Below are 25,779 nucleotides of genomic sequence, written 5' to 3' on the forward strand. Positions count from 1 at the left end.
GAATTATTGTAAGAGACCGGGGGGTGGGGAGGAGGAGGGGTATGGCGCCAGCTGTCAGCATCAGGCCACCATAGTACAGCGCTGTATGAATATGGTCTGACCAGATGGTCTAATTAAATCCTAAATGACTCGTGGGGTAAATGGTAGGCGGGTCAAAGCAAAAGCTACTGGCTTTGTGCAGAGAGTATTTTCACTTCCCCAGTGAAAATATTAACAGCATCCCATTGGAAAAGCATGGTGAGGCACTGACTAGGAAAGTGCGTGCTGCTCCTGTCCCCTTCACTAGGACACGGAAACCCTCGGAGGAGCTGAACTCAGGAGGCAGCACAATCCAGAGCCCCTCGGTTCCGGGAGCACTGCAGTAATAACAGCGAATGTGAAGAGCGCCACACGCGCACCCTCCCCCGAACTCCCGGCTCTGAAATGATTTAGGGAAGGAGCCGACGCCGTTCAAGACCGCACCTTAGTGCATCCTTTAGGGGCCGTGGAGCCGCGGGGGAGCGGACGCGGGGTGCCGGCCCCGCGGCACGTCCCGCCCGCGCGGCCCCGGGGGGCGGGCAGCCGCCATCAGCTCCGCGGTCCCGCCCCGCCCGCACAGCCCGGCCGGGATGGCGGCGGCGCGGGGCCGGGTGCTCTGTCTCTTCGACGTGGACGGGACCCTGACGCCGGCCCGGCAGGTACCGAGACGCGGGGGCGCGGGGCTCGGGGGGGCTCGGCCAGCGAGGCGGAGCTCGTCCCGCCGGCTGCGGCCTCACCCGCTGCTTCCCCGCCAGAAAATCGAGCCGGAGGTGGACGCGTTCCTGCGGGAGCTGCGGGAGAGGGTGCACATCGGCGTGGTGGGAGGCTCCGACTATGCCAAGATAGCCGAGCAGCTGGGGGAAGGGGACGAAGGTGAGCGCGGCGGACGAGGTCTCCCGGGGGGTCAGCTGTGCCCTAAATCCAACCCCGAGGCTGCCCTTGGAGAGGCTGGCCGTGCCCAGGCGGGAGCTGCTGCTTGCCTCCCTCTCCCCGTGTGTGGAGGGCAGGCAGGGATGCTCCAATCCAAGCTGCCGGCTCCAATCCAGGGCTGCCGGCTCGTTTCGTACGAGCTGCCTCAGAGCTCTGACAGCTTCACGCCCCGCCGGCAATTTTCGCCTCCCTGCTGCTCCGTGCTGGGGTCCCTGCAGGTTCCTCCTCGCCTTCCAACGGGAACATGGGGTAGAGGAAGGAGTGGGAGGGCAAGGAGGCAACGACTGCCTCCTCCACCGTGTTCTCCGGCATGGATGAGAAGCGCCACTGGGCTCCAAGCTCTGCCTTCCACTTCGTTAGTGAAGGGAGGCCGAGAAATTCCCGGCTGAGGCTGATTGCTGAGTCGCCAGTGCTGCGTGTCTGGGTTGCAGGGGGGGCTGGAGTTAGATAACCAGTAACCACATCACCCCAGCAGCCTGGCAGTGGGGAGGGCACAGCAGCGAGCGGAGCAGCACGAATGTAGTTGAAAGCCAAACGTCTGTGAGCCTTTATCTTCGTCCTGCAACTGATTCAGCCCGTGACCTCAGTCAGGTCGTTTCCCCCTGCGCGCGTCACCTCCCCAGCCGTGAGCAGAAGATAATCTCCTCATCCGCTTCGCGGAAAGCGAGGAGCAGAGGATGGCCAGTGGCCCTTTGCAGAGGACAGGAGCTGTGGAAGGAAACAAGAAGATGGCTCACTCAGTCCTGATCCCAGTCCTTTTTGCCCCTTTTCCCAGGCAGTAGTAATGTTTCCTCTTTTTTCCCTCCCCTCTCAGTCATTGATAAGTTTGACTACGTCTTCGCAGAGAACGGCACAGTGCAGTACAAGAACGGGCAGCTGGTGTCCAAGCAGGTGAGTCCAGCTCCCTTTGCAGCCATGGCTCTCCTGCCCTGTGCTCCGTGGGGAGCAGCACCTGCCCTACCCAGGCAGAGGGGCAGCCTCCTCGCCCCAGTTGCCACCTCTTCCAGGTGGGCTTCATGGGAAGTCAAGCATCATCACTTGCCCTTCTCTTTCTGCAGGCCATTCAGGACCACTTGGGGGAGGAGCTGCTGCAGGATCTGATCAACTTCTGTCTCAACTACATGGCGCTGCTGAAGCTGCCCAAGAAACGGTAACGGCTCCAGCGTATACCAGTGGAAGTCATGACACTGATTTCTATGGAGCTGAGCTCCAGATCTCTCCTAAAAAGAGCTGATCTACAGAGCTTGTCTTGCTTCACGATTTATCTTAGCGCCCAGAGGCACTGTGTAGGATTGCTGTCTCCCTGAGCTGGGCACCTTGGGCAAATAATGGAGGAATGGAATGTGTTTGTTCTGAACAGTCTGCGCTATGTTTTAGCATAATGCCTGCTCTTTTGCCCCTTGGATTTTCCTCCTTGGGAAGCAGGGTGCAGCCACCGTGTGTATCTCATTTAGGACAATGGTGCCAGCTTGTTACTGGTCAGGGCATCAGGCATCACTGGTAATATATGTTTCCAACCAGGCAAACAATGGATCTTAAGATGGGAAGTCCAGCCCCTGAGCACACATTTTCACACTGTTTCTAACCCAGTGTTGCTCTAACCCTGCTCTGCTCCCTACCCTGTGTTACTCTCTGCTCTTCCCCTTGAGATCCAGCAGCCAGGGGGTGAGCTAGGCTGGTACACCTCTGCTGAAGGAAGGCCAGGCCACTGCCAGGACAAGAAAGGGTAGTCTTCCACTGGATCAGCTCACTGTTAGCACAGAAAGAGACAGAGAGAACTGATGGCATGAAGGTGGAAGGGGGGAGCAGGAGGGCCTCTTTCAGGTGCAGCCTGCAGTTAAACCAGCCTGGCTGCAGGGTCAAACCTCAGCTCAGACCACAGTTTCAAGAACACGTGAGCCACCCAGGGCTGTTGGGGGCAGCAGCTCTGCCCTCCCCTTGCCATGGCTGATTTTTTTCCTGCTCGCCCCCTGTGTATGTACAGTGAACACAAAACAGGTGAAATTAATCTGATAAAAGTTGCTAAACTGTCATCCAGATTATTTGTTTGTTATGAGTCACCACGTGGCAGTACAAGGACCAGTGAGGGGGGCTAGGGTGGCTCCTTGCAACAGGACTGCTGGCAGAACAGGCCCCCAAAAGCACAGGCTGGGACCCAGAGCCCTCAGGGCTGTTTGGTTGCCTCACTGCTGTCTGGTTACCCAACAGCCTTGGTGGAGTTTCAGCTCCCAGGTAGCTCTGTGGGTTTAGCCTTATGGGATTTCTAGCAAAGCAAGGACTTTAACCCACATCTCCTGAGTCCTGGCCTGGGATGTGAGCCACCAAACCCTCAGTGCCACAGAGATGCTGCTCCTGGGCTGCAGGCATGGCTGCCTGTGTGTCCATTCCATGATGTTCCTCACTGTGTCAGGAGATAGGAGGGGGAGAGCTTTTCCTCCAGACTCAGGGTGGTAAGCACTTTATCACAGAGAAACAGCAGGCAGGGCTGGGAGGGACAATGAGCTCAGGGGTCCTCAGCTGGACAGGGGAGGGGATCTCCCTCTCCAGCACAAGAATTTCCATCTGTTTTCACACTGTCAGGGCTGCCACCCCCTGTTGTTTCTGCCCTACCAGTACTGGTATAGCTGTCTGACCCCTCAATAAGCAAACAGAAGTAGCTGGGTTTTCACCAGACACAAAAGAAGGGAGCAGTTTTCTGCCAGCTCAGTGCTTTCAACCACCCCACCGAGGAAGCAGCCAAGAAGTTACCCCAGCACAGGGTGAGGGTGGCAAGCAGGAACTGGATCCTGTCTGTGCAGGCTTAGATAAGAGCTGCAGTCAAAGGTGCAGGGGTCAAGAGGGAGATACAAAGACCCTGATTTGTGTCCCTTGAGGAGGCACTGATTGCTCCTCAGCCTGCTGCCTGACGTCAACAGCGAGTTACACTGACCTGGGCCATCCCAGTGCCCCAAGGTACTGCCAGCTTCACCCAGCCCACACAGCATGTCTTAAGAGCCTCGTGGGGTAGAGGTGCCACAGCCTCATCAGGCAGCTGGTCCAGGCCAGGGAATAGCTGTCTTTGCAGCTATCACAACATTAGAAAATGTTATCTGTCATCTCCCCTAAGCTCATTGCTTCCAGCCTATCCCCAGGGCACGGAGGGACTGTTTATTTCTCTTATCTGTCTGTAAAACTTTGAGCTCCCTGGAGCCTTAAGCAGTTGTTGGTGCCTGACCTGTGCCTGTTGTGAATCACTCAGGAATGGGCATGGCTTCTCTCCTTCCCTCCTGCACGTTCCTGCAGAGCCTCGCTCAGCAGCCATTCTCCTGGAAAGGTTGTTTTTCTCTCCCTGCCCCAGTAACCTTGTGCCTTTGCCCACCCGCAGAGGGACCTTCATTGAGTTTCGCAATGGAATGTTGAACATCTCCCCCATTGGCCGCAGCTGCACCCCAGAGGAGCGAATCGAGTTCTCCGAGCTGGACAAGGTACAAGGGCCAGACCTGGGCTCAGCCTCCCCCTGGCTGGTTTGGCAGCACCCCAGATCTCAGGTCTTACGTGCTCCCCCCAAGGAGAAGGGAGGTCCAGCTTCAAGCTGTGCATATGCAACAAGGGACAGGACTAGGAGCCAGGAAACCCAAGGGAAGACAAAAATGAGTGGAAGAAACTTGATTTCATTAGGGACGACCAACACAAGGGGGTGGCCAGCAGGATTCCCTGTGCTGTGGGAGAGCCCCAGGGAATGTGGCAGTTCTTTAACAGTGTTTCCTCATTTGCAGTACCCAAAGATGGCCCAGCAGCTGTATTCTCTCTCCCACTTCCCCAGCCCCAACAGAGCTGGAACTAATGGGCTTTCCAAACTGGGAGGGTCACGGCAGGTCTGCTGGGCAGGTCTCCAGAGGATTTGGCCCATGCTCATGCAGTTTCTGCCGGGGGAAGCTATCTTGGGGTTGAGGGATCAGCTGATGTTTGCAAGACTTTTTAAGCAAAACTGGAGGGTTTGGGTTATGAACTGAGCTGTGGGAAACTGAAGCAGTTGCATTTCATTGCCAAGGAAGATCTGGGATCTGCTCCTCCCCAGTGGAGTGAGCTGGTGGCCTGCTTGGACACACTGGGCAGGACTGGTGGCAGCCGGCTAAATGGCATGGCACTGGGGCCCAAGGCAGCTGGGGAGGGAGCAGAGCTGCCCAGCAGACAGGTCACAGTGGTTTCTGGGAGACTGTCAACATCTAATTGTTCAAACCCTCTTTTCTTCCCTTTCCCCTGATCCTCCACAGAAAGAGCGGATACGGGAGAAGTTTGTGGCAGCCTTGCAGAGGGAATTTGCTGGCAAAGGTCTGCGTTTCTCTCGAGGTGAGCAGGGAGGGTTCCTTGGCTTTGCCTTTATCATGTTTCCCATAAAATTCTGTGAAAGGGAGCAGGAATCCCAACTGTTCCCTCTGTCTGGAAACCCTGGGAAGAGCAGATTTTAGTCCTGGAGAGCTGCCACAGGGGAGTCACGATTGCATGCATGACGTCTGCATCCATGCAGAGAGTAAGCCATGCTGCAGACTTCCCTCCCTGGGAATCGGCCAGCCAGCCAGGTTTCCATCCTGTGGCATTATCCCTGCCTTAATCTCAGCTACTGGAGCCCACTGCTGCCCAAGGAATCTGTTCTAGCTCAAGCCTCAGCAGCACGGCAGCCAGCAGAGCCCCAGGCACATGCAGGCTTCTCTAGGAATGGGACAGGAGACTAATGCATGTCTTGGCTCTGGGGTTTTTTTTTGGGACAGTTAGCTGCAAGGGAAGTATTTTTTTTTTTCCTGAAGGGAGATCTGACAAGGAGTAAGGAGATTGCAGCTCCCTTTGTAGGGCCACTTCTTGGGATGATCTGACAGCCGGCTTACCAAAGATGCGGAGCTGAAGGAGGGGCTTGAGCAATCCTGGGTGTCTGGCCAAGATAGGGAGAAAAATGAGGGTGTGTAAGTTGTGGGGGTGATGCTGGGAGAGGATCCTCTGCAGGGGTGCAACACAGGAATGTTCCATGTGGCAGCCCAGCCAAAGGGCAAGGGAGTGGTGAGGCTGAGGCAGTGGGTGGCACCCCAGGCCCTCTGATCCTCCAAGAGTTTTTCTCTGAGAGCTTTCACTTGCCTTCAGCATCCTGCCAGGGGCATCCTGTGCTGCCCACAGCGCTGGCACACACCATTTGTCAGAGCAGAGAAAGACAAGGTGCCTGCTGCTGTGTGCCCTCGGGCTTTGGGGAGCTGCCACAAAGAGCCCAGGCCTGTTTATAAAGACACGAAGGGGAGCTGTGGGCCCCCTGCTCCTCCACAAAGAAAATGTGGGGTGTCTCAGGTCAGGTGTCTGAATAAAGGGCATGCAGAAACACAGCTCTTCTGCCAGGCTGGCTCCATGTGCCTTGTGGCTGTGGAGGATTCAAGGCCCAGAGGTGGTGGGAGATCTCCCTGCAGCCCCCAGGCCCCTGCTGTACTTAGAGGAGTAACAGTGCTGGCTGGTTCACACCACCCCTTCACCCTTTGATTTCTTACCTGCTCCAGCTGATACTCTTCCTGCTGCCCAGCTCTGTTTGGAGGGCTAGAATACAGTGAAAGGCAGTGCTTTTTACAGGTAAATGGCTTGGGATGCAAAAAAAGAGGATGTCACCAAGTTTAGCTCCTGCTCTGATGCTGGATGTCTGCTGCAAGGTGGACATGTAGGCTCTATCTTCTCAGGCTCCAAGGAGGCTTGGTTCAGGATCCCCAAACCAACAGGGACACTCCAAACAGCCAGGAAGGAGAGGTGCCTGACATCAGGGCTTGCATGTTTGAGCAACCTGGGGTGTCAGTGCCTCTTCTTCAGCAGGAACTGACCCTGTGATTATCGTCTACTCACCCTCTTCCTTAGAGAGGTGGGGTTATCATTTAAGAAAGAGAGTGTGAAACTCCAGGATTTCTTGTGGATGCTCCAGTCGGTTGCCTGGAGAAGACAAGCTGACTGGCAGGAGGTCACACAGACCAGCTCAAATCCCTGTACCTCTGGCTCTGAGTGGGACCCAAGCATGCATGTACCCTACGCTGCAGGCTTTATTTTGGGAAGAGCTTGTCTCCTGTCGTGGTGCTGGGACAAGGGTCTCTGCAGCCTGTGGACACAGTGGGGAACTTGAGAGGATGGGGAAGCTGCTGCCTCCAAGCACCCCCAAAAACAGCAAAGTGCTGGGGTAAACTCTGCCTGCTCTAAGGGCAAGGGCTGGGACATTTGTTAACCCTGGGTGGCTGTGGGTGTCCATGTCCATACACATGTTCTCTGGGAAAGCTCCCTTGCCACTCTGTGTTGGTCAGATGTGACCTGGTGCCTCTCCAGATGTTGGCAACCCTCACTAAATTCTTGTGTCAAGAGTCACAGATCAGGGTCATGCCCTGATTATGTCAGTGGGTTGGTGGTACCTCCATGGCAAGGTCCTTGGTCCTTGATCAGTGTGCAGACACAGCCTGCAGGAGACCCCCGTCCCTGCACAGTTAAGGAGCATCAGAAGAGTGGTTTTAGAAAGGCCAGTGATGTCTAGCAGGAGCCTAGGAGAGAGTTTGGTGCCAGTCTCCAAGGTCCTTGTCCCCTGTTGGGACACAGAATGTGCTGGTGCTATCTGCAAGGCATGACCCCAAATCTCCCCACCAAGAGATGCCTCTCTTGGGAAGAACCCTCTGGTTCCTGCTTGCCTGCAGGAAAGCTGTGCTAATGTCACCCCAGCCATGCTGATGTCACTGCAGGCTGTTGTCATAGGAACAGCCTCTGCCACTATCCTAGCCACGTGCCAAGAGGAACACCAAGGCAGAGCTGGAGTTTGTGGCTGCTGTTTGGGGTGGGGGCTCCCCCCAGACATCCAGCCCCCTCCCATCCTCCTGCCCATCCCAGGGTGGGGGGGACACCCTGCCAGCTCCCAGCAAGGTTGCCTGATGCCCTCCCTTCTCCTGGCAGGTGGCATGATCAGCTTTGACGTGTTCCCAGAGGGCTGGGACAAGCGCTACTGCCTCAATGTGCTCGACGATGAGAGATTTGACACCATCCACTTCTTTGGGAACGAGACAACCCCTGTGAGTATGCAACACTGGCTGCTTTCTCTCCTGCTGCTCCATCACGGGTCCTGTGGGTCCCATGGTCCCACTGGTGCCAGCACAGACCTTTAGTGGTGTGAGGGGGGAGGATGCTGCCTTGTGCTGTGAGTGTGCTCTCATGATGGCTCTGCTGGCTCGTGGGGAAACCACCTTGGATTCACTGTGCTGGGAAGCAGGTCCACCTCAGCATTGCTTCCCTTGCCCCAGCACCCTCGGGATGGCAGCAGCCACTGCTGTGGCCGGCATGACCCAGAACACAAGCCCCCAGCACTTGGGAGAGGACTCCTCAACAGCAGGATCAGCTTCACCTTCCCTTTAGAGCAGTGGAGGATGAAGCTTCCTTACTGCTGTGGATCAGCTTGGTCATCCACTCAGCTCTTCCCAGATGTTGGCAGCCTCTGCTCCCCAGATATGCCCATCCCACCTTCTGCTAGCCCCTCCACAGGCAGGGAAGGGGTTAACCCAGGCTCCTGGGCAAGCTTTGCCGATCTGGGACCTTCCCCATCTTTTCTATGCTCCTCCCCTGGCACTGAAGAGGGAGGCAAGAGGGATGGAGAAGAGCTCCCAGCCCAGCCTCTTCTGCCCCCGTGGGCCAGCAAAGCCCTGCCTGCCCCTGCCTGCCCAGCCTTTGATTCCCAGCCCAGCTTCCCACAGGACAGAGCAAAATCTGGATTCATGGATGACTTTGTTCTGGCAAGACCCTGCTAATGCTGTCCCTGTTTTCTGTTCCCCTGCAGGGAGGGAACGATTATGAAATCTATGATGATCCCCGCACTGTAGGACACAGTGTCCAGTCCCCGCAGGACACGGTCCAGCGATGCCGTGAAATCTTCTTTCCAGAAAGAGCAAACGAGTGCTGACTGCCCGCTCCCTGCAGCCCTGCCCCGGTCCCACCCTCTCCCCCCACCAGGAAAAGCACCTTCATTTGTGGAATCTGCTCAGGGTAGACCAAAAAAACACTTGACAGAGCTGGCCAGGATGTAACACGTGAGTGTGGGTGGGTGGCAGGAGGGGGCCTTGGCTGAGCAGCCCCTCAGCGCTCCCCGTGTGGGGTTGGGCGGCACGGCACCAGACCCTCCTCCTCTCCAGAGAAACTTTTCTCTTGACAGTTCAGCTGTGCTGGGCGGTGATGCAGAGGCTTTTGTGGTCAGAAAGGGCAAAAGAGTGAGTGTGTGTCCGTCCTGCACTCCTCTCCTCTCCTCTCCTCTTCTCCTTTTCCACTCACTTTCTCGTAACACTTGTGCATGAGGGAATGTGTGGCTCACCTTTCTCTGCCCCTTGCACCTTGGCCAGAGAGGCTGGGGCTGCTGAGGCTCTTGGCAGAACTGCTCTGAGGCAGGAGGCCAGGAAGGCTGTTTGCTCCAAGCCTGTGGTAGGAAGGAGTAGCTGAGTTCCCAGCTTGTTGCACTGTTGTGCTTTCTAATGGAGAGGTCACCGTGTCCTTCCCCTCAGTGCCACAGTGTGCCAGTCCCTCCCTGCAGATGACCTGGGAATGATAGTTTTAACATGGCTGGGCTGCTGCTCTGAAGAAAGAAACCAATTTTATGCTCTGCATAAAGAAACCAATTCTCTTTAGCTTACAAAAACCACCTAGGGTTTATTTTCTATACTATTCTCTATTTTCAAGTCAGACCTTGCTTGGCACAGCTGGAGGATCCTGGCACTTCATGCTATGGAACAGTTTGGAGTAGAAGGATTTCCAGAGGTCTTCCCACTCCTGCATCTATTGAGCATCACAGAATCACAGAATTGTTAGGGTTGCAAGGGACCTCTAGAAATCATCTAGCCAACCCTCCTGCCAAGGCAGGGTCACCTTGAGCAGGTGACAGGAATGTGTCTGGGTGGGTTTTGAATGTCTCCAGAAAGGGAGACTCCCCAGTCTCCCTGGGCAGCCTGTTCCAGTGCTCTGCCACCCTCAATGTAAAGAAGTTCTTCCTCATGTTGAAGTGGAGCCTTGTGTTTTAGTTTATGGCCATTGCTCATCATCCTGTTGGTGGGCACCGCCAAGGAGAATCTGGCACATGCTCTTGGCATCTGCCTTTGAGATGTTTATATGCATTCATGAGATCTGTCTCCTCTTCTCTGGACTAAACGGGCCCAGCTCCCAGAGGTGTCCTTAGAAAACCTTACCCCGGGCATTCATAACAGACCAAGTCCCCTTCCCTCCCCAGTGCTCAGCTTTCCATCCTGCTGCCAGGGGCATTTTCAGCAGGGCCAACACCGGCTGTACCTGGTTCACAGAGCTACTGGAGGTACCTGCTCAGCAGTGCCCTCCAAGCTTGCTCTTCCCCCCATCTCATCCCACACACCCAGTTCACAAGCTCACCTTTAGGGAGGCAGGATGTCCAGTGCAATTGTCATATGTCCTCTCCCTGGATCTTTGTGGGTTGCAAACCCATATTTGTCCTTCAGCCTTTGACCTTGTCCCTCACATTGTCCTTTTATTCCCGGCAGTTGCATTGTGGTGTGTGGCCACAATGGTGACACTTGTCACAACTTGGTGCTCAAAAGGAGCTCAGGGATCCCCTCCAGGGAGATGTCCTGCTTGTAGCTCCCCAAGGTACGCAGATCTGGTGTTTGTGGACCTGGAGAATGTTGGAGGTTTCTGCAAACCCTCCCCCGTTGTTTCCCAGGAACCTTTCTTACCTCATCCCTGCTGGTTATGGCACTGCCCCATCTCTTGGTCCTGTTTTCTCTCTCCTTTTTCTTCTGTTTTTGATTTCCTCATTGTGGCTCTCCATTTTCCACTGGCAGCTGGACTGCAGAGAGGAGTTTCTCAGCTGCCTACCACCATCTACCAAGGCACCACCATCCTCCTCAGGCGAGAGACACTGGTGCTTTTAGACCCAGGGCAGGGCTGGATCCCCACATTGCCATGGGCAAAGTCCCTGGTGGCCCTTGGCACTGCTGCCTGGCCACAGGAGCAGGGATACTGCATGACCAGTGCTGGTGGGGTGCTGTCTCCTCCACCTGACTGCACCTCCTAACTACAACACATCAGATCTCTGATGCAGCACATTTGCATGAGCACAGCAGTCTGCCTGGCATCCAGAAATCCCCAGCAAAGCCACAAATTCCTCTTTCTACCCAGGGAAGATTTCTGTGTGGGACAAGAGGACCTGTTGGAGAAGCTTGTGTTCAGGATACCCTTTTCACAGGTCACACATTTTGGCCCTCCACTGCAACCTTCGTGGAGGAACTGTGTTTTGTGATTCCTTCCTCTCTGTTTCACTGTGGATCAGGATATGTGTGAGTCTTGGGGAGTTTATTTTTCCTGTGAGTCTATTCATAGCCAGCAGGACTTCTGATGAGCTTAGTGATGAGTGAAGAGCAGGGTCTGGCCCTGACGGCGTGGGGCACCGTGGTGGCCTTGGGGGCTGAGGTGACATGCACCTTTGAAGTGAAAGGCATTTCATGCCTGTCCCTGAGGCCCCTTTGCCATGATGCTCCTCTCGTGGTGGGTGCCCGCAGCATCACTGGGGTTTCTCCCCATGGGTGTGAGCAAGCAGACGTGGCAGGCCCTACCTGGGACTGTCCTGCTGTTTGGATCCATATCAGTGTGAGATGGGCAGCTCCTGTCTGGCTGATGAAACTGTTAAATGAGAAATATATTTAAATACATAGATGTGTATATTAAAAAATTAAAATCAATCCTATTAAAGCCACAACACGCAGCAGCTGGATGCAGTGTGTGCTTTGTGCTGGGCTGTGCTGGGTGAAGGGCAGGCAGACAACAGGCAGGACACACTTCACAGTCCCCACAGCAATGGGGGACCAGCCCCACTCCTGGTCACCCCTCAGGTGAGCAGCAGCCTCCTGTCCCAGGCCCACAGTGTGGAGCATCTCCAGCCCCCTCAGTGACATACTGTGGGTGAGTCCTTTCTGATGTCTGGATAAACTCCTGGGTGCTCCAGGTGCTTTACCTAAGAGAGTCACTGTGACACATGCACACAGGACAAAGAGCCAGGATGGGCAGGGCTCATGGGAAAGTCACTTTTAATGGTTTATTGCCAATGTTACAAAGGTTGACACATGGTCAGACAGGCGGGAACCACACCAGAGTTGTAAAAACACCAACAAGTCTAGGGTTTTAGTTTATTTAAAAAAAAAAAATCCAACAGTTTGCCTTGGCCAAGCTGACTGCATGTCCTGGGGATGCCTGGAGCCTGAGCCACCGTTGCCACGGCCTCTGGGAGAGCCAGGCTTTGGCTTGGCAGTGAGATGGGCCGGAGGGTCCTGGGGCAATCCCCACACCAGCGTGGTCCTCCTGAATCCACAGGGCCCAGCTGTCCTGCGTGGCAGCAGCCTTGCTCTGCTCCTCTTCCCCACTTAGCCCTGTCGCCAACAGCAGCAGCTCCTGCTGGCACGGTGCTCCGGGAGCTGCCTGGAGCTCCTGCCCTGCTGGGGAGGACCTGCTGGCACCCCACTGTCCCCAGCCTGCTGTGAACCCCTTAAGATGCTGGTAATTCCTGGAGCATCGGCATTGTTTCCCTGGGGTGAGCTCAAGACCAGCCCAGTGCATGTTGTCCCTGTCCCAGTGCCCTCTGCCCCGTCGCTCCCTGGGGCTGTGGGAGCCCACCTGGCCAGGGTATGGCAGAAAAGACCAAAACCAAAGTTTGTGCTTTGTATACAAGACCCTGCCTACACCGAGGGGCTGGGGAGGAGGTGGCTGTGCTCGCCCCATGGCCGAGGCTGCTCAGACCCTCAGCCCCTCACCGCCCCAGCAAGCTACAGACATGCACACACACACACACACACGTGGGAAGGGGGTCCCCAGGGGGCTGGAGGGCAAGAGAAGGAGGAGAAAGTGTCTGTCTCCCCAAAACCGTATCAGCACTGAGCCAAGAAAAGTGCATTACTGCCCAGCAGCAGTGGGGAGCACAGAGGTGCCAAGTGCCCCCTGCCCCGTGCCCAGGTGCAGCCCCCCAGGCACAGCAGCACCGAGTGCCCCGGGTGCCCTGCCAGCAGCTGTCTGCCTCTTAGAACCAAATTTTTGCTTTCTGTAAAGCAGTCACCTCCCCGTGGCACCGCTGACCTGAGATCTTGTGATGGAGGGATGTGGCTCAGGTGGGTGCTGTGAGCTGCCAGCGATGGGGATGGGTCTCAGCCCCCAGACCCCGCACAGTGATATGCCACCTCACACCACCATGTTTTGTCCCTGCACCAGGGCATGTCCCACTGCTGCTGTCCCACTGTGGACTGAGTGGGGTGCCCATCTTGCCAGAGTGGAGTTCAGGAGGGTGAGCCGAGCCACCCAGCCTCTCCCCACCCCCTCCTGCTCTCAGCACCTGCTTCAGCCCAGTAGAGCTGGAGGGCTGGGGCTAGGACTGGTTCCTCTATTCCCCATGGCCTCAGGGGCAAGGAATGGAACATGGGGCTCGGTGCTGCCCCCGGAGCTGGGGGACAGTCAGGGAGGGCTCCACTTCCCCCGTCCCCCTCGACAGACACTTACAAACACACACAGAGAAAGGAAACCGTAACCTTATAAAAGACACTGAACGCAAACGCCTGCATGTTTGGGGGCAGCCCCGGCCCCGCCGCCGCCTCGGCTCCCCCCACACCCCTTGTGAGCGGCTGGGCAGGCTTGCTCCATGGGGCTGAGTGGCTGGCGGCCCCCCTGGGCGCCTAGGAGCCGATGATCTGGCCAGACCATGTCTCGTGCTTCGTGTGGGGCGCCAGGTTGGTGAGGACCACCTCCACTGCCTGGAACTTCTGGTTCTTGGGAGGGATGGGGCAGACCTTGTACGTCACCTCGTCCCCCTCCACTGGGACATACTCTCCCTCGATGCTGCAGGAGAGGAAAGGAGAGGTGGTGGTGGTGGTGCCACAGCCAAGAGATGGACCCCTGCCCCAGACCACCCAAAACGAAGGAAGGCACCTGACCCACCAGCTGTGCCTTGGAAAAGAAAACCCACTGGTGATGGAGGGTACAGGACAAGCAGAGACCCATGTCCACCCCATGGAGATATCCACACCCCAGCCCACAAGTCTCCAGCTCCATGCTGATGGCATGGCTTCCTTGGGGCCTTCCAGCACCGCACAGCCCTGGGACTTACTCAGACACATGCACGAAAATGTCCTCGGTGCCATTCTCTGGGGTGATAAACCCGTGGCCCTGGGAGCGAGAGAACTGCTTGCAGACACCCTTGAAGATGGGGCCAGCAGAGGCACGCGCTGTCCTACAGGAGGAAAGGGAAGATTTTTCACTGGTGGCACTTGCCCAGGTGGAGGCACAGGGAGGGATTTTTGCTACGAACACGACAGTTCCAGCCGAGTGCATGGCACCCACCCACAGCACTCTGGGCAGGGCTGCAGCGGTGCTGGGCACCGCGGTGGCAAAGTGCACCAGGTGCAAAGGGCTCTGCAGGCACTGCAGGTGACCACGGCTCCACTGGACGGTCCCAAACCCAGCAGGTACTTACGCCGAGTAGGTCCTGGTCCTCTTGGTGGGGAGGGGGCTGGGCAGGTCCCGTAGCAGGAGGTTGCCCCGCTCCCAGATGCGGCTGCCCTCCCGCTGGAAGGGGAAGGTGGGCCACACCGGCGACTTGGGGGAGTGCAGGGGTGGCACTGCCGGCGGGGCGCTGGGCTCCGATGACATGGTGGGGTCGGTGGGCTCCTCCGTTTTGGGACTGGGCGGGTAGGCAGCAGGAGAAAGGATGCCCAGGTGTGTGGGCCTACTGCTGGTGACCTGGGGAGCAAAAGGGGCTGGGGATTACAGGACCTTCTGTGAGGTTTTTGGCACAATTTTCTGTCAGGAATTGTCCCTCGGCTCCCAGCCATTTGTGGGAGCAGGGAGCTCCCACATGCTGCCAGCCTTCAGCCAGGCTGGACACCAACCTCCAGCACTGGGAATTGCCCCAGGAAGCCTGTCCCAGCTTGGAGTCACCTGGGACATTCCAGAAAATCAATCCCAAGGGAAGAACTTGGTTTGTCCAACCTTTCAGTTGCCAGGATAATCCCACATATTTGAGATGAAGTCACTAAAAAGCACACCCTGGGAAAAGAAGCAGTGGAGCTTGGGCTGCCACAGGCAGGGACCATTTTGGGAAGGATGCCCATGCAGTGCCAGCATGCCTGGGCCTCCAGTCCCAGGCTCTGAGAATTTCCCCCATCCTGGGATTGGTAATTTAAAAAGTGAAGAAAAAAGGCTGAGACAACAGGTCAGTATGTCAAGGTCAGGGGTCTGATGTCTTCTCAGCACAGGAGGTTACTTCAGCCCCACAGGATTTAGGACACAACCCCAACCCCAGCCAGCAGCTGCTGCCCATCCAGGCACATTCCTACAGAAAGAAGGGACACCAGGAGACTGTGGTGAGGCTGCCAGCAGCCCTCATGCCCCTCAGGCACCTCAGTCCAGCCACTACACAAGCACAACCTCCTGCCATCATCATGCTCCAGTTTCTGAAGGCTTCATGCCATTTGCAAGCAGTTAAAGCCCTAAGGGGCAGAAACCCTGCAGATGGAGCAATCGCAATTGTGGGCACTCTTGTCCTTACTGAAGCACCCAGCATGAAATTGGAGGGGTTGTGCATTTTTAAGTCTCCCAGATGCTCTGATGTGTGATCAGCACTGCAGCTGTTTGCTGAGAAAGGCCTCTGTTGATTTTTATTCCAATCATTTGCTGCATCTGACGCTGGTGCTTTTGTCCCAGGGTGCCCCACGCCAGGGGCTGCTTGAGGGCACCCCTCTTTGGGTGCACTGGGTGGGGGCTCACCCATTTCCATTGCTCCTCAGGAGTTTCCATCACTTGGAGCTGAGGAGCCCAATATTCCACGGATTCCATCCCCTTCCCCAGCACCCCCATCAGCCCTTTTCCACCCCACTGGGGCATGCAGCATCTTTTAGAACAACACCTGCACACACCAGGAAACAGAGAGAATATTTAATTTCTTTTCTGACTCACTGTGGCCTTTTGAGACATGAAGGCCCTGGGGGGATGCACAAAAGGGGGTCACCTCCACTCTGAAATTAGCAGGCACCAAGGACATGGGAAAAGATTTCTAGAGCACTGAAGTGTCAAGGAGGCACCAGGCAATTCCTGTTCCCCTCACCCACCTCCACCTTCTTCTTCTGCCAGGGGCTGTGCCTGCCACTGGGTCCCCACGGCTGCCAGTCCAGCTTGGATTCTGCCATGGGATGCTGCCCACACGGGCCTGAGCCAGCCTCCAAACAGCTACCCCCTCTCAGCCCTGCAGAGCTTCACCCCCAGGCCCAGGCAGTAAAGGCCACACTAGAGTTGGATTCCAAGGCACAAGCCACCACGTTCCTCCTGCCCTCTGAGACAACTTCCAGCTGTGGCTGCAAACCCCTACAAACCATCTTTCCCTTTGCTGGCTCCCCACCCACCCCCACACCAACCCCTCCTGTGCTTCAGTGGCTGCTCTCCTCCATGCAGCAACTGGAGCATGCACATCTGCCTTTGCCCCCATCCCACCCCACACAGGGGCTGCTCAGCTCCTGCTTCCATGCCCAGTTCAGCATCTATTTCCTCCAAGCCCTGGCTCAGCATCTCCTTCTCCCATTCCCAGGCTCAGGCTCAGATCTCCTTCCTCCATGCCTAAGGAGCTCAGCGAGGCTCAGGGAGCAGCCAAGCGAGACACCCCAAAGCAGACCAGACACCGAACTGCTTCCCAGCTCCCATCTGTGCCCCCACTTGCCTGCCCTGCCTGGGCTGGTGAGCAGCCTGGCCACTTTAGGGCAGCAAAAAGTGATGTGATCCCCATGCATTTCTGCAGGGTTTGTCACCTTCCCAGGAGGTGTCAGGATTGGAGGAGCGGGATGATTTGAGGGAAATGGCCCTCAGTTCTCTGCCACATCATGAAGCTGTCACTATGAAAACGGCCTCACCACAGTGGTGCACCTCCTCTGTGCGGCTTTCTCTGACAGAGGAGGCCTTTCTGTTCCCCCACCAGTTTAGGGACAATGGAGGGTATTTAACCCGAATAAGGATGCTTGGAGCAAACTATTAGTATGCTGAGGGAGTTGGTTGGAATCCACAAGGGGCTGGAAAAATGGAAGTTTCCCAGAGGCAAAATTAAAACAAGAAGCAAGGGGGTGTGCAGGAGGAGGAGTTTGCACGGACAAAACGGTGTGCGCTGGTGAAGTGGCAACCACAAAGGGGGGTGCCCCGGGTTCACCCAGGGACCAGCCCAGGCCCAGGTGCCCTGGAAGGCTCCCTGTTTTGGGAAATGAGTGGTGGGGAAGAATGGGAACATGCTGAGGCAGAGGCACTGCTGAGGAGGCAGACAGTCTGCTCCTGAGAGCTGAGGGCAGCAGCAGAGGGTGCCCTCCTGGGCTGCTGTTTGCCCCCAGGAGCTGAGCTTGCTCCTTGTGGGAGAACAAGTGAAATGCAATCCCCCACAGGCACCCTGAGGGCTCTCCGGATGGCCCATGGGGATGTTGGAGGGGGCCCTGGTGTAGGGTGGCAGCTCACTGGGATAAACACAGGCACAGGGCACAGCAAGGCTGTAGGATGCCGATCCTTGGTGGATGCACTGCCTGGACATGTCACGGAGCTGCCTGCTCTGTCTCCTGCATGGAGCAGGGGCTGGAGCAGAGATCCCTGTCCTGGAGCCAGGCTGAGGCTGTCTCGCTCAGCCCCTCTTCAGCACCTGGATCAAGCACCCCAGATTTGCTGGTCAGCCTTGGTGCCCAGCAGCTGAATTCCTGGCTTTGGCGGTGCTGGGGAAGCTGAGGCTGCATAGGAGCTTTGGCACATGGGGGTCTCCAGGGCTGTGTCCTACCTCCCATTTCTTTTAAATCCCTGCTGCAAACAAAGGGACCGAGGAAAGTAAACTCAGGGCAACAGCAGGCTGAAAGAAGAGCGGGAACACAAGGATATCTTCACCAGTGTCTCCTCTCCTCCCAGCCCAAAATCAGATAAGGGAAAACCTCTACTGTCCTCCTTCCCTCCCTGTTCTCCACCCCACCATCCTCTCCCCAGCCATCTCTCCACAATGCAGCCCCAGCAGGGGACGAGGAGGGAGTACCTCGGCACAAGAGGCATTTTCACCCTCTCCTCAATCTCCTATGGTCACAGTAATCTCTGCTGAGGACGAGAGCATCTCTCCCCACCTCAGGTCTCTCCCGGCCTGGCTGACACCTCCCCACGACACTATGTCCACCCCACGCACGTATACAGTGCAGGGACGGATGAAATCCGGGTCACTTGAGGAAGCAAGCGGAGAGACTGCTGCAGCCCGGCTCTGCCGCGGGGCATGGGAAGCCTTTCCAGAGTAAACACCGCCACTGCTGGACCTCCACCTCGCTCCTCCCTGTCTCCTCTTGGTGGCTTTGCTCAGAGGGTCTCCCGGGGTGACAGTCCTCCGAGCCAAGGAGGAAAGTGGCTGCAAGCCCAGGGCTTCCTGAAAGGATGCTCTTTATAAAAAACACCTCCTTCCCTGCCCACCTTCTCTCCTCCCAAAAAAAAACCCATCTCAAAGCCAAACGCCAGAGCCCTCTGGTGACAGGGTCTTCTTTGGCAGCAGAAGCCAGCTTTGCTTTTATATTTTTGGGAGGGCAGGCTCCTGAGCAAGCGGAGCTGACAGTCAGGAGCCTTTGCAGACGGAGGCAGGAAACGCAGGCCAATTAAGGCAGACAGGCAGTAGACACATCAGCTTTTATCTCGAGATCCAAGTCCCCCATTCATCAGCAGCGACTGAAAGGTCTGCGGTTTATCAAATAAAATCACTGTCTCCCTCCCCTTCTTTAAAGCCAAACACATTGACTTGGGTGCTGGCTGTGACCTTGTTTAACTAAACAGCCTTTCAAGGCCCCCTGGAAGAGGGGAAAGAGCCTTTTGAAGAGGTAGCAGCCTCTGTCTGCCACTCCCCGTTCATTAGTGGCAGCGAAAAAAAAACCCCTCACGCTCCCTCGCCCGGGCGGGGGAATACATATTTAATTAGCTTAATCGCCCTCGGTGAGCCGGCCCTCCCGTGCGGCGTTTCTTTGTGCTCCTTCCCGTGCGCTGAGCCCCCGGCATGCCCAGGATGGATTGGCGGATGGGTGGCCGCTTTGCTGGCGGCCCTCACGCTCCGGCTCTGGACGTGACCCTTCGGCCGGCCAGGCCGTCGCCTTTGTGGGTAGTTCCCTTTCACGGCGCCGCTTCTCTTTGTAAATCCCCAGCTCGGATGCTGCCTGACACCACACTCGGCTCTCCCGAGTGCCACTGGTACCTCCGCCCCAGCCAAGGAGCTGGAGGTTATTTTCCCTCTGCTACCTTTTGCAGCAATCTCCTGCACGGCTCTTCCATGCCACTCTCCATGACGTTTTCTCCATCCCTTGCAACTGCCACTGGCCCAGTTCAAGAGTCAGGCTTGCTACCCCCTCTAAACCCGCCCCAGTAGAAGAAAAGGTCTCTGTATGGCAAAAAGACACCCCATCCCCACAGCCAGCTGCCAGCAGCCATCTCCTCACCCGTGGAGCACAGAAAGCAATGCTCTGGCCCACTGCCATTCTCGGGGAGGCTGATGCCCCCCCAGACTCAGCTTGTCTAGACACAGGCTGAAACAGAGAAGAGCTACACCCCTCCAGACACACATGAGCGTGTCCCCAGAGCTCAATGCCAAAACAAAAATCCCATTTTTCAGCTGCTGGACATATTCACCTGCCGAGGGACCCGACAACAACACGGTGGCCAGTAGCCATCCCAGGGGGGCTGCCATGAACGGCAGGAACCAGCTGGGAAACCACGATGGCTTCAGGCAGGGGTTTCCGCGAGCAGGGCCACTGCAACGCTGGCTGGGCTGTGTTTCTCCATCCTTCCTTCCTCGGAGAAGGCTCACAGCCTTGGTGTCTGGCAGATTTTTATAAATGCTGTCTCTGTCTGATGCTAATGAAAGCCTCTCAGCTCCCCCCTCTCCCGTTTTTGGTCACCAGATCATGTTAAGAGTTAAATACCAAGCAAAGCCATTTTTTCACCTCCCTGCCTATTACAAACCCCTTTGACGAGACAAATTACTATAGGAAAAATAAAACTAGGCGGTTTTTGGGCAATGCACACTGACAACATCCCCTCCCCAGCTAAGCCAATCACACTCCCAACTCCAGGGATCTTTGCTGAGATAGTCTCGCCTACGATACAGCCTGCTTAGCGCTAAAATATGAATGTCACCTTTATGGACTGATTATTAAAAGCTCCCTTAGTCCGTGCTGGGCTGCCCAATTCTCAGAGAGGCCATGAGGAAAAGCAAGCAGGCTGACAAATGCAAAGGACAAGCAAAGGGAGAAACCATCATGGAGGCTTGATTTACCTTTTAAGCATGTATGCATAATCATCATTCCCAAACACCAAATTTGTGAGATTTATTTACTTTCTTGAGATTTTTTTTTTTAATTAGCATAGTATCTGTTCAAAGACATGGCACAGACATCTTCGTCTGTGTCCTTCCTTCCTCCTTTGTGGATCTAACTTGCCATCTGCAGGAATAGTGCAGCCAGTCCAAAGAAATCCCAATTCCAGCCCCCATCACTATCAGCCTATTTTAATAAGTCAGATTTTTCACAAATTGCCTCCCGCTCACTCGGCAATCCGAGAGCTGGATCCCAGCTGAGCTCAGCCCTCCGTGGCAAAACCCGGGATTATTTGCCCCCAAGCCAAAACAGACGTGCAACATTGCCGCCGCCACCCCCAGGGGAGTTATTGTTCCTGAGGCTGGTGGGGAATAACCAAACCGGAGGAGGGAAGTCACGCTTCACCCTCTCACCTCTCCACCGTCAAAAGGAAAAAGCAGGTTTCAAAGAAAAAGGTGGTCCGTGAAGTTTAATCTCCATCTACAACAGCCCTGGCGCGCTGCATGGCCATTGTGCCTCCCCTTACTCACCTCCCTAGCAGCGAAGGGCTCCCTGGCGCTGCGCTCCGCAGAGCATCGGTGCTCGGCGGGGCCGGACGCTCCTCCGCTCCCTTGCGAGGAGCAGCGGTGTCGCCTGCAGCCCGGCTGCGGGGGGCTGTCAGGGCTGGCTGCCCGCCGGCTGATGGATGTGCGGTGTCTGATGAGCGGATGGCTGATGTGCGCCTCGAACACACACACGCATCCGCACGCCTTCCCCTGACGTCAGGGCCGGGCCAGGGGGAGCGGGCAGGTGGGAGGGATCAGCCTGGTCATTTCTGAGCTAGCTAGGCTTAAAGGAGAAAGTCTGTACGGGGGGCCGGAGGTGACGAGGGTGGGCCCCGGGGGGCTGCATCGCTCCGGTTGCGCAAAGTGACGCACATCGGTGGCACAGCCGGACGCACTGGGGCAGCCCCACGGGCTGTAGGGGTGTGCACTGCAGGCAGGGATGCAGACAGGGTCCCTCACAATGGGTGAAACCTCTCTCCTGTCACCCCAAATCTCACTGGTGCTCTGCAGCCGCTCTTCCCGCCTGCCCAAGCACCCCTGGGTACTACAGTCGCGGCCGGCGCAGTCAGAGAGAACAGGAGGCACATGCCACAAACCCATCCTACTGCCCCATTCCCTCCGGGCTCACAGCCGGCCATCACAAACCCAGGTGCTTTCTAAGGGGCTCATTTCTATCAGCACACTGTGTCAAAAGATCTTTCCTTTCTGTTTTCCCTTGTGCTTGTGTCACCGTGCTCAGGGGAGCCACCTCTGCGGGCAGAGGCCGTGCCCTAAATTGTCCTGAGACTTTCTCTAGTCGGGGTGTAGGGCAGTGGCACGAGGGCAGAATCCTTTGTTGATTCCATTGGGGAATAGGGCGAGGAGTAATGGGGTTTAAATTACAAAGAGCAAGATTGATGTTAGACATTAGGAAACACTTTCTAACAGAACAGACAGTTAATTACTCAAGTAGATTGCCTGGCCCATCACCAGGGTCTCCATCACTGCAGGCTGGTAAGAATAGGCTGGGTAGGCACAGCTCAGGGGGGATTTAGATGATATCAGCCTCATTTTGGAGTGGAAAGGTAGTCGATATCAGCACTTTACCAAGCAAGTCCTTGTGATCCTGGAATAAAATTTACAACAACCCAGAAAAACCATGGTGCAGTCAGTGCTGCAGGGAGCTGTTATGTGACCTGGGGTGGTCATGGGTGATGTGGGGTGGTCATGGGTTGCTTTTGTTTCCTTAAACTCTTTCCTTGATACATTCTAAGTAGCTGAACATGGTGATGCTAACTAGACCTGTTCCACAAACAACCCTCAGGACTGCAGGGTGGCGTACAAGTTGTGTGGGAACCACGAGGCATGGCACAGAGGCAGGAGAGAGGGTTACAACTGCTCCACCTGGCTGTATCCATCCATCCATCCATCCATCCATCCATCCATCCATCCATCCATCCATCCATCCATCCCAATACTTGGCCTTGATATGGGGCTGTCCCAAGGGCTTTGACAGAGGGATGAGATCACAAAGCACTTGTCTCTCTTCTGTCAATGAATTATAATGCAGAAAAAAGCTCCATAGGCAGAAGAGAACAGCCCATGGCAAGGCCACCAAGAAGACTGAAAATCCAAGTGCCATTGCCCACCATGCTCTGTTTGTGGCCTTTCAAATAGTTTTCCAGGACAGAACAGGAGCCCCACTCATGCCCTACAGACACCACAAGTCTTATCTCTCCAGTCTACTCTTTGCAAAAGAAGGGGAGGAGGCCCCAGCCAGCTCTCAGTCTCCACGCTGAGTTTATCCTGAGATGGCTTCTCCTTTCTTGGGGGACAACTTTGGCTCTCCCACATAAAGGATCTTGAAGGAAAATGCACAGGAACTTGAAGTACATTTGGCTGGAAGGTGACTCTGGGCATGTGCTGCAGCAGAGGAGGCAGAGATTCTAAAGCAGGCATGCTTTAAAAATGATAAAAGGAGAAGAGGGGAAGCTTTGATCAAACTGAGAGTGGGAGTGGGGGTGCCAGAGATGCCTGCAGAGATGGAAGCAAAGGCAGGAGCGAGGAGGACTTTTTATGTGAGAAGATACATAATTCCTTTGGAGTCAATCAAAGGAGGGCCAGAACTGTTGAGATGCAAATTACCACTCACCTCCCCTAACATTCCTGAGACAGTTTTCTCCAAGAGCCATGGGCATGTGGGGACAGAGGAAATCTTAAACCAAGTAATTTGGGGGCTCCTTTCATTTTCCTCAAAGGTTCCAATCCTTTGGGTAACTTCAAATATTATTTTCCAGTTTCCTGTACAATCAAGAGAATGAGAAATGTCTGGTGTTTTCTCCGAGGGACAGAAAAAATCTTCTGCAACCCCTGGATTCCAGCAGCTAAAGCTTAAAAAAACCCCAACCCAGCAACTAAGAACTCTGAAATACTGGAAAAGCCCCAGTACTGCTGAGAGAGATTCTAGAGACTTTAGGGCTATGTACAGGCACTGTGGATTTATTTCTGGGTATTCACCATGTCAGTATTACTGGGAGGAGACAACTCAGCAAAACCAAGCTGTTCACATCCTCTCCAACAGCAAGACACTTCAGCAGCAGCAATAAATATAGAGTAACTCTGAGCACTACCATTAGCTGAGTTGAGGCAACACCTATATTTTACAGAGCATAGTTTGGCTTTTGTTTATATTTTTACATTGAAGACAGCACTTATGAAATATGGAATTCCTCCAGGGAGAAAACCGAGGTGGAACAGAGCAACATCTGTCATGCGTAGACAGCCCAGGCATGCACCACTTGGGACTGGGGAGGGGCTACCTGAAGAAAGTGAGACTGGAAACAATTTCCCACGGCCTGGGATGTTACTGGTGGAGGCTGAAACACTCATCCAGACTCAGCTCTGGGGTTACTGTAGCCTGGTACCAGAGGCAGTGAAGCTCATCCAACACTGCCATCACCAGCTTTCTTTGCACACACTTCAATTCAGTTTCCCCAGTGTGAAATCAAAGTACCTGCAAGTTTCAGCAAAACACACAGCTGCAGGGAGAAGGGGAGTCTTACTGTCCTTACTGAAGAGTGGCCCACAGCATTCAATCCCTGTTGGCAATCAGAGAGCTGATACAGGAGAGAGGTTCTGTACATCTTGCTTGGTGCCAGCACTTCACAGCACATGAAAGACCTCACCCATAGGACCCAAGACAGTATGAAGCAAGGCCTTGCAGACCTGCTACTCACACAGCTGCTTTTTGGGGGCTGTGGATAAGGCTGAAGGAAGATGTGTGTGCTTTGTACTGGGCACCCAGAAGCCCCCGATGGGGCACAGTTATTGGAAGCATGGCAAATGTTAGCTCAAGAATGGGCTAGAAATGGAAGCATGATATGATTCTGTCCAAATTCACTGCTCTCCATCTCCCATGTTCTCCCAGGTATTTCAGTCTACTATTCCCTGAGCACATGCCCCTACTTAACCCTACAATATATTCTTATATTCAAGCACCCAGAGTGATCACCTTGCCACAACCAACAGTGCCTGAGTTCTTTTTCCTGGTGTGATACCAAAGCTATTTCTTCCCCTGCCGTCAGGACAGGGTTGAGAACAATTCGCTCTTCTGAGCAAAGTAGCTACAGAACCTGCAAAAGCTGCACTAGATAAAGGTCAAACCTTGCACTGCCAGACCTGCGTGAGGCCAGGACAGAGCAGCAAGGGATGCAGCATGTGTGCCAGCAAAACTGTGCTGTGCCGAGATTAGCGCAGCCGTGAGTGGAGTGCAGGAGAAAGGAGCCTTTGTGAGGCTCCCTGAAGTAGGACAAGAAGAGCAAGAAATGCTGGGGGATTTGGGCTGAGGTGTTCTGATAGAGTGGTGTCTGCTGTGCTGGCAGCAGAGCTCCTTGCTGAGACAGTAGATGCTGCTCCAAGGAAAATGCTGCTCTCCCCAGGAGACAGGAGAAATCTTGTTTCCGAGCCCCCTATTTAATACTAACATGCCAAACATGGGCACATCAGCCATGTTGATTTAAAAAAACAACAACCCCACAACCTAACAGACCCTGATGAAACAGAGTAATTGAGAAGAAATCAACACCTCCTTGTCCAAGGACAGGCCCCTTCTTCATGAGGCCTAACCAGGGTATTTCCAACCTTGTTTCCCCCTCCCTTTCCAAGACAGCTCAACATTTAATGATTTCTTACCTAAACTGCTCGTTACTGTCCCACCACATGCTGCTGGGGAGCGTGGGGGATGACACACTTAGCCTTAGCATCAAAGCCATGATGCTGACAGTGCAGTTTTCACTGTCAGCCAGGGATGTTTGGTTTTCCTGGCAGATCTTTTTTTAAGCACACTTCAAACAACCTCCTTTCATTTTCCCTGACAAACCTCAGACGTTAGCACACCCCCTTGTTTTCTGCTATCCCTCATGCTGCTTCTCCCTCACACTGATTCCTTCGCTGCAGAATGCACCAAGGCCTCAAAAATTATATAATGGGGGTTGGTTTCTTTTTGGCAACTAACACTCACAAATTATTCCAGCTCTGTATGGTAGCATTCCTAAAAAGAACCTTGACCTAAGCATTGGGCAGACACAGCTGTGAGGGATTTCCAGGTGCAAAGACCATTATAAATCCACCCAGGAGATGTGGGCAAACAGCTGAAGAAGTGGCAGAGACTTTCATCTTTGGGCTCCTGAGTGCAAGAGAGACACTGAGCTCCTGAAGCAGGTCCAGCAGAGGGCAACAAGGATAACTGGGGGACTGGAGCTCCTCTCTTCCAAGGAAAGGCTGAGGGAGCTGGGCCTGTTTAGGCCTGGGAAGACTGAGAGGGGACCTCATCAATGTGTATGAGTACATGAAGGGTGCCAAGAGGCTGGAGCCAGGCTCTTCCCGGTGGTGCCAATCAGCAGGACAACAGGCAGTGGGGCAGAATTGGTGCACGGGAAGCTCCACCTGTGAAG

General features: G+C 55.0%; 2 protein-coding genes across 2 annotated transcripts; one reads left to right on the top strand and one right to left on the bottom strand.

The window, feature by feature from the left end:
- The first annotated feature begins 535 nt into the window (after nucleotides 1-535).
- Nucleotides 536-11,683, top strand: PMM1 (phosphomannomutase 1). Its single transcript, XM_041416809.1, has 9 exons — nucleotides 536-677; nucleotides 774-891; nucleotides 1,763-1,839; nucleotides 2,007-2,098; nucleotides 4,313-4,412; nucleotides 5,202-5,277; nucleotides 7,876-7,991; nucleotides 8,750-8,999; nucleotides 10,767-11,683. The coding sequence occupies exons 1-8, from the start codon at nucleotides 609-611 to the stop codon at nucleotides 8,870-8,872; spliced, it is 771 nt and encodes a 256-aa protein (XP_041272743.1). The 5' UTR covers nucleotides 536-608; the 3' UTR covers nucleotides 8,873-8,999; nucleotides 10,767-11,683.
- A 1,954-nt stretch (nucleotides 11,684-13,637) lies between these two features.
- Nucleotides 13,638-20,282, bottom strand: CSDC2 (cold shock domain containing C2). Its single transcript, XM_041416817.1, is given in 5 exon segments — nucleotides 13,638-13,800; nucleotides 14,069-14,191; nucleotides 14,435-14,700; nucleotides 20,125-20,157; nucleotides 20,160-20,282. Coding segments are annotated over 5 exon segments (708 nt in total).
- Between the last annotated feature and the right edge of the window lie 5,497 nt (nucleotides 20,283-25,779).

This window comes from Onychostruthus taczanowskii, unplaced genomic scaffold (genome assembly GCF_017590055.1).
Source record: "Onychostruthus taczanowskii isolate IOZ18803 unplaced genomic scaffold, ASM1759005v1 scaffold53, whole genome shotgun sequence".
Taxonomy (NCBI): domain Eukaryota; kingdom Metazoa; phylum Chordata; class Aves; order Passeriformes; family Passeridae; genus Onychostruthus; species Onychostruthus taczanowskii.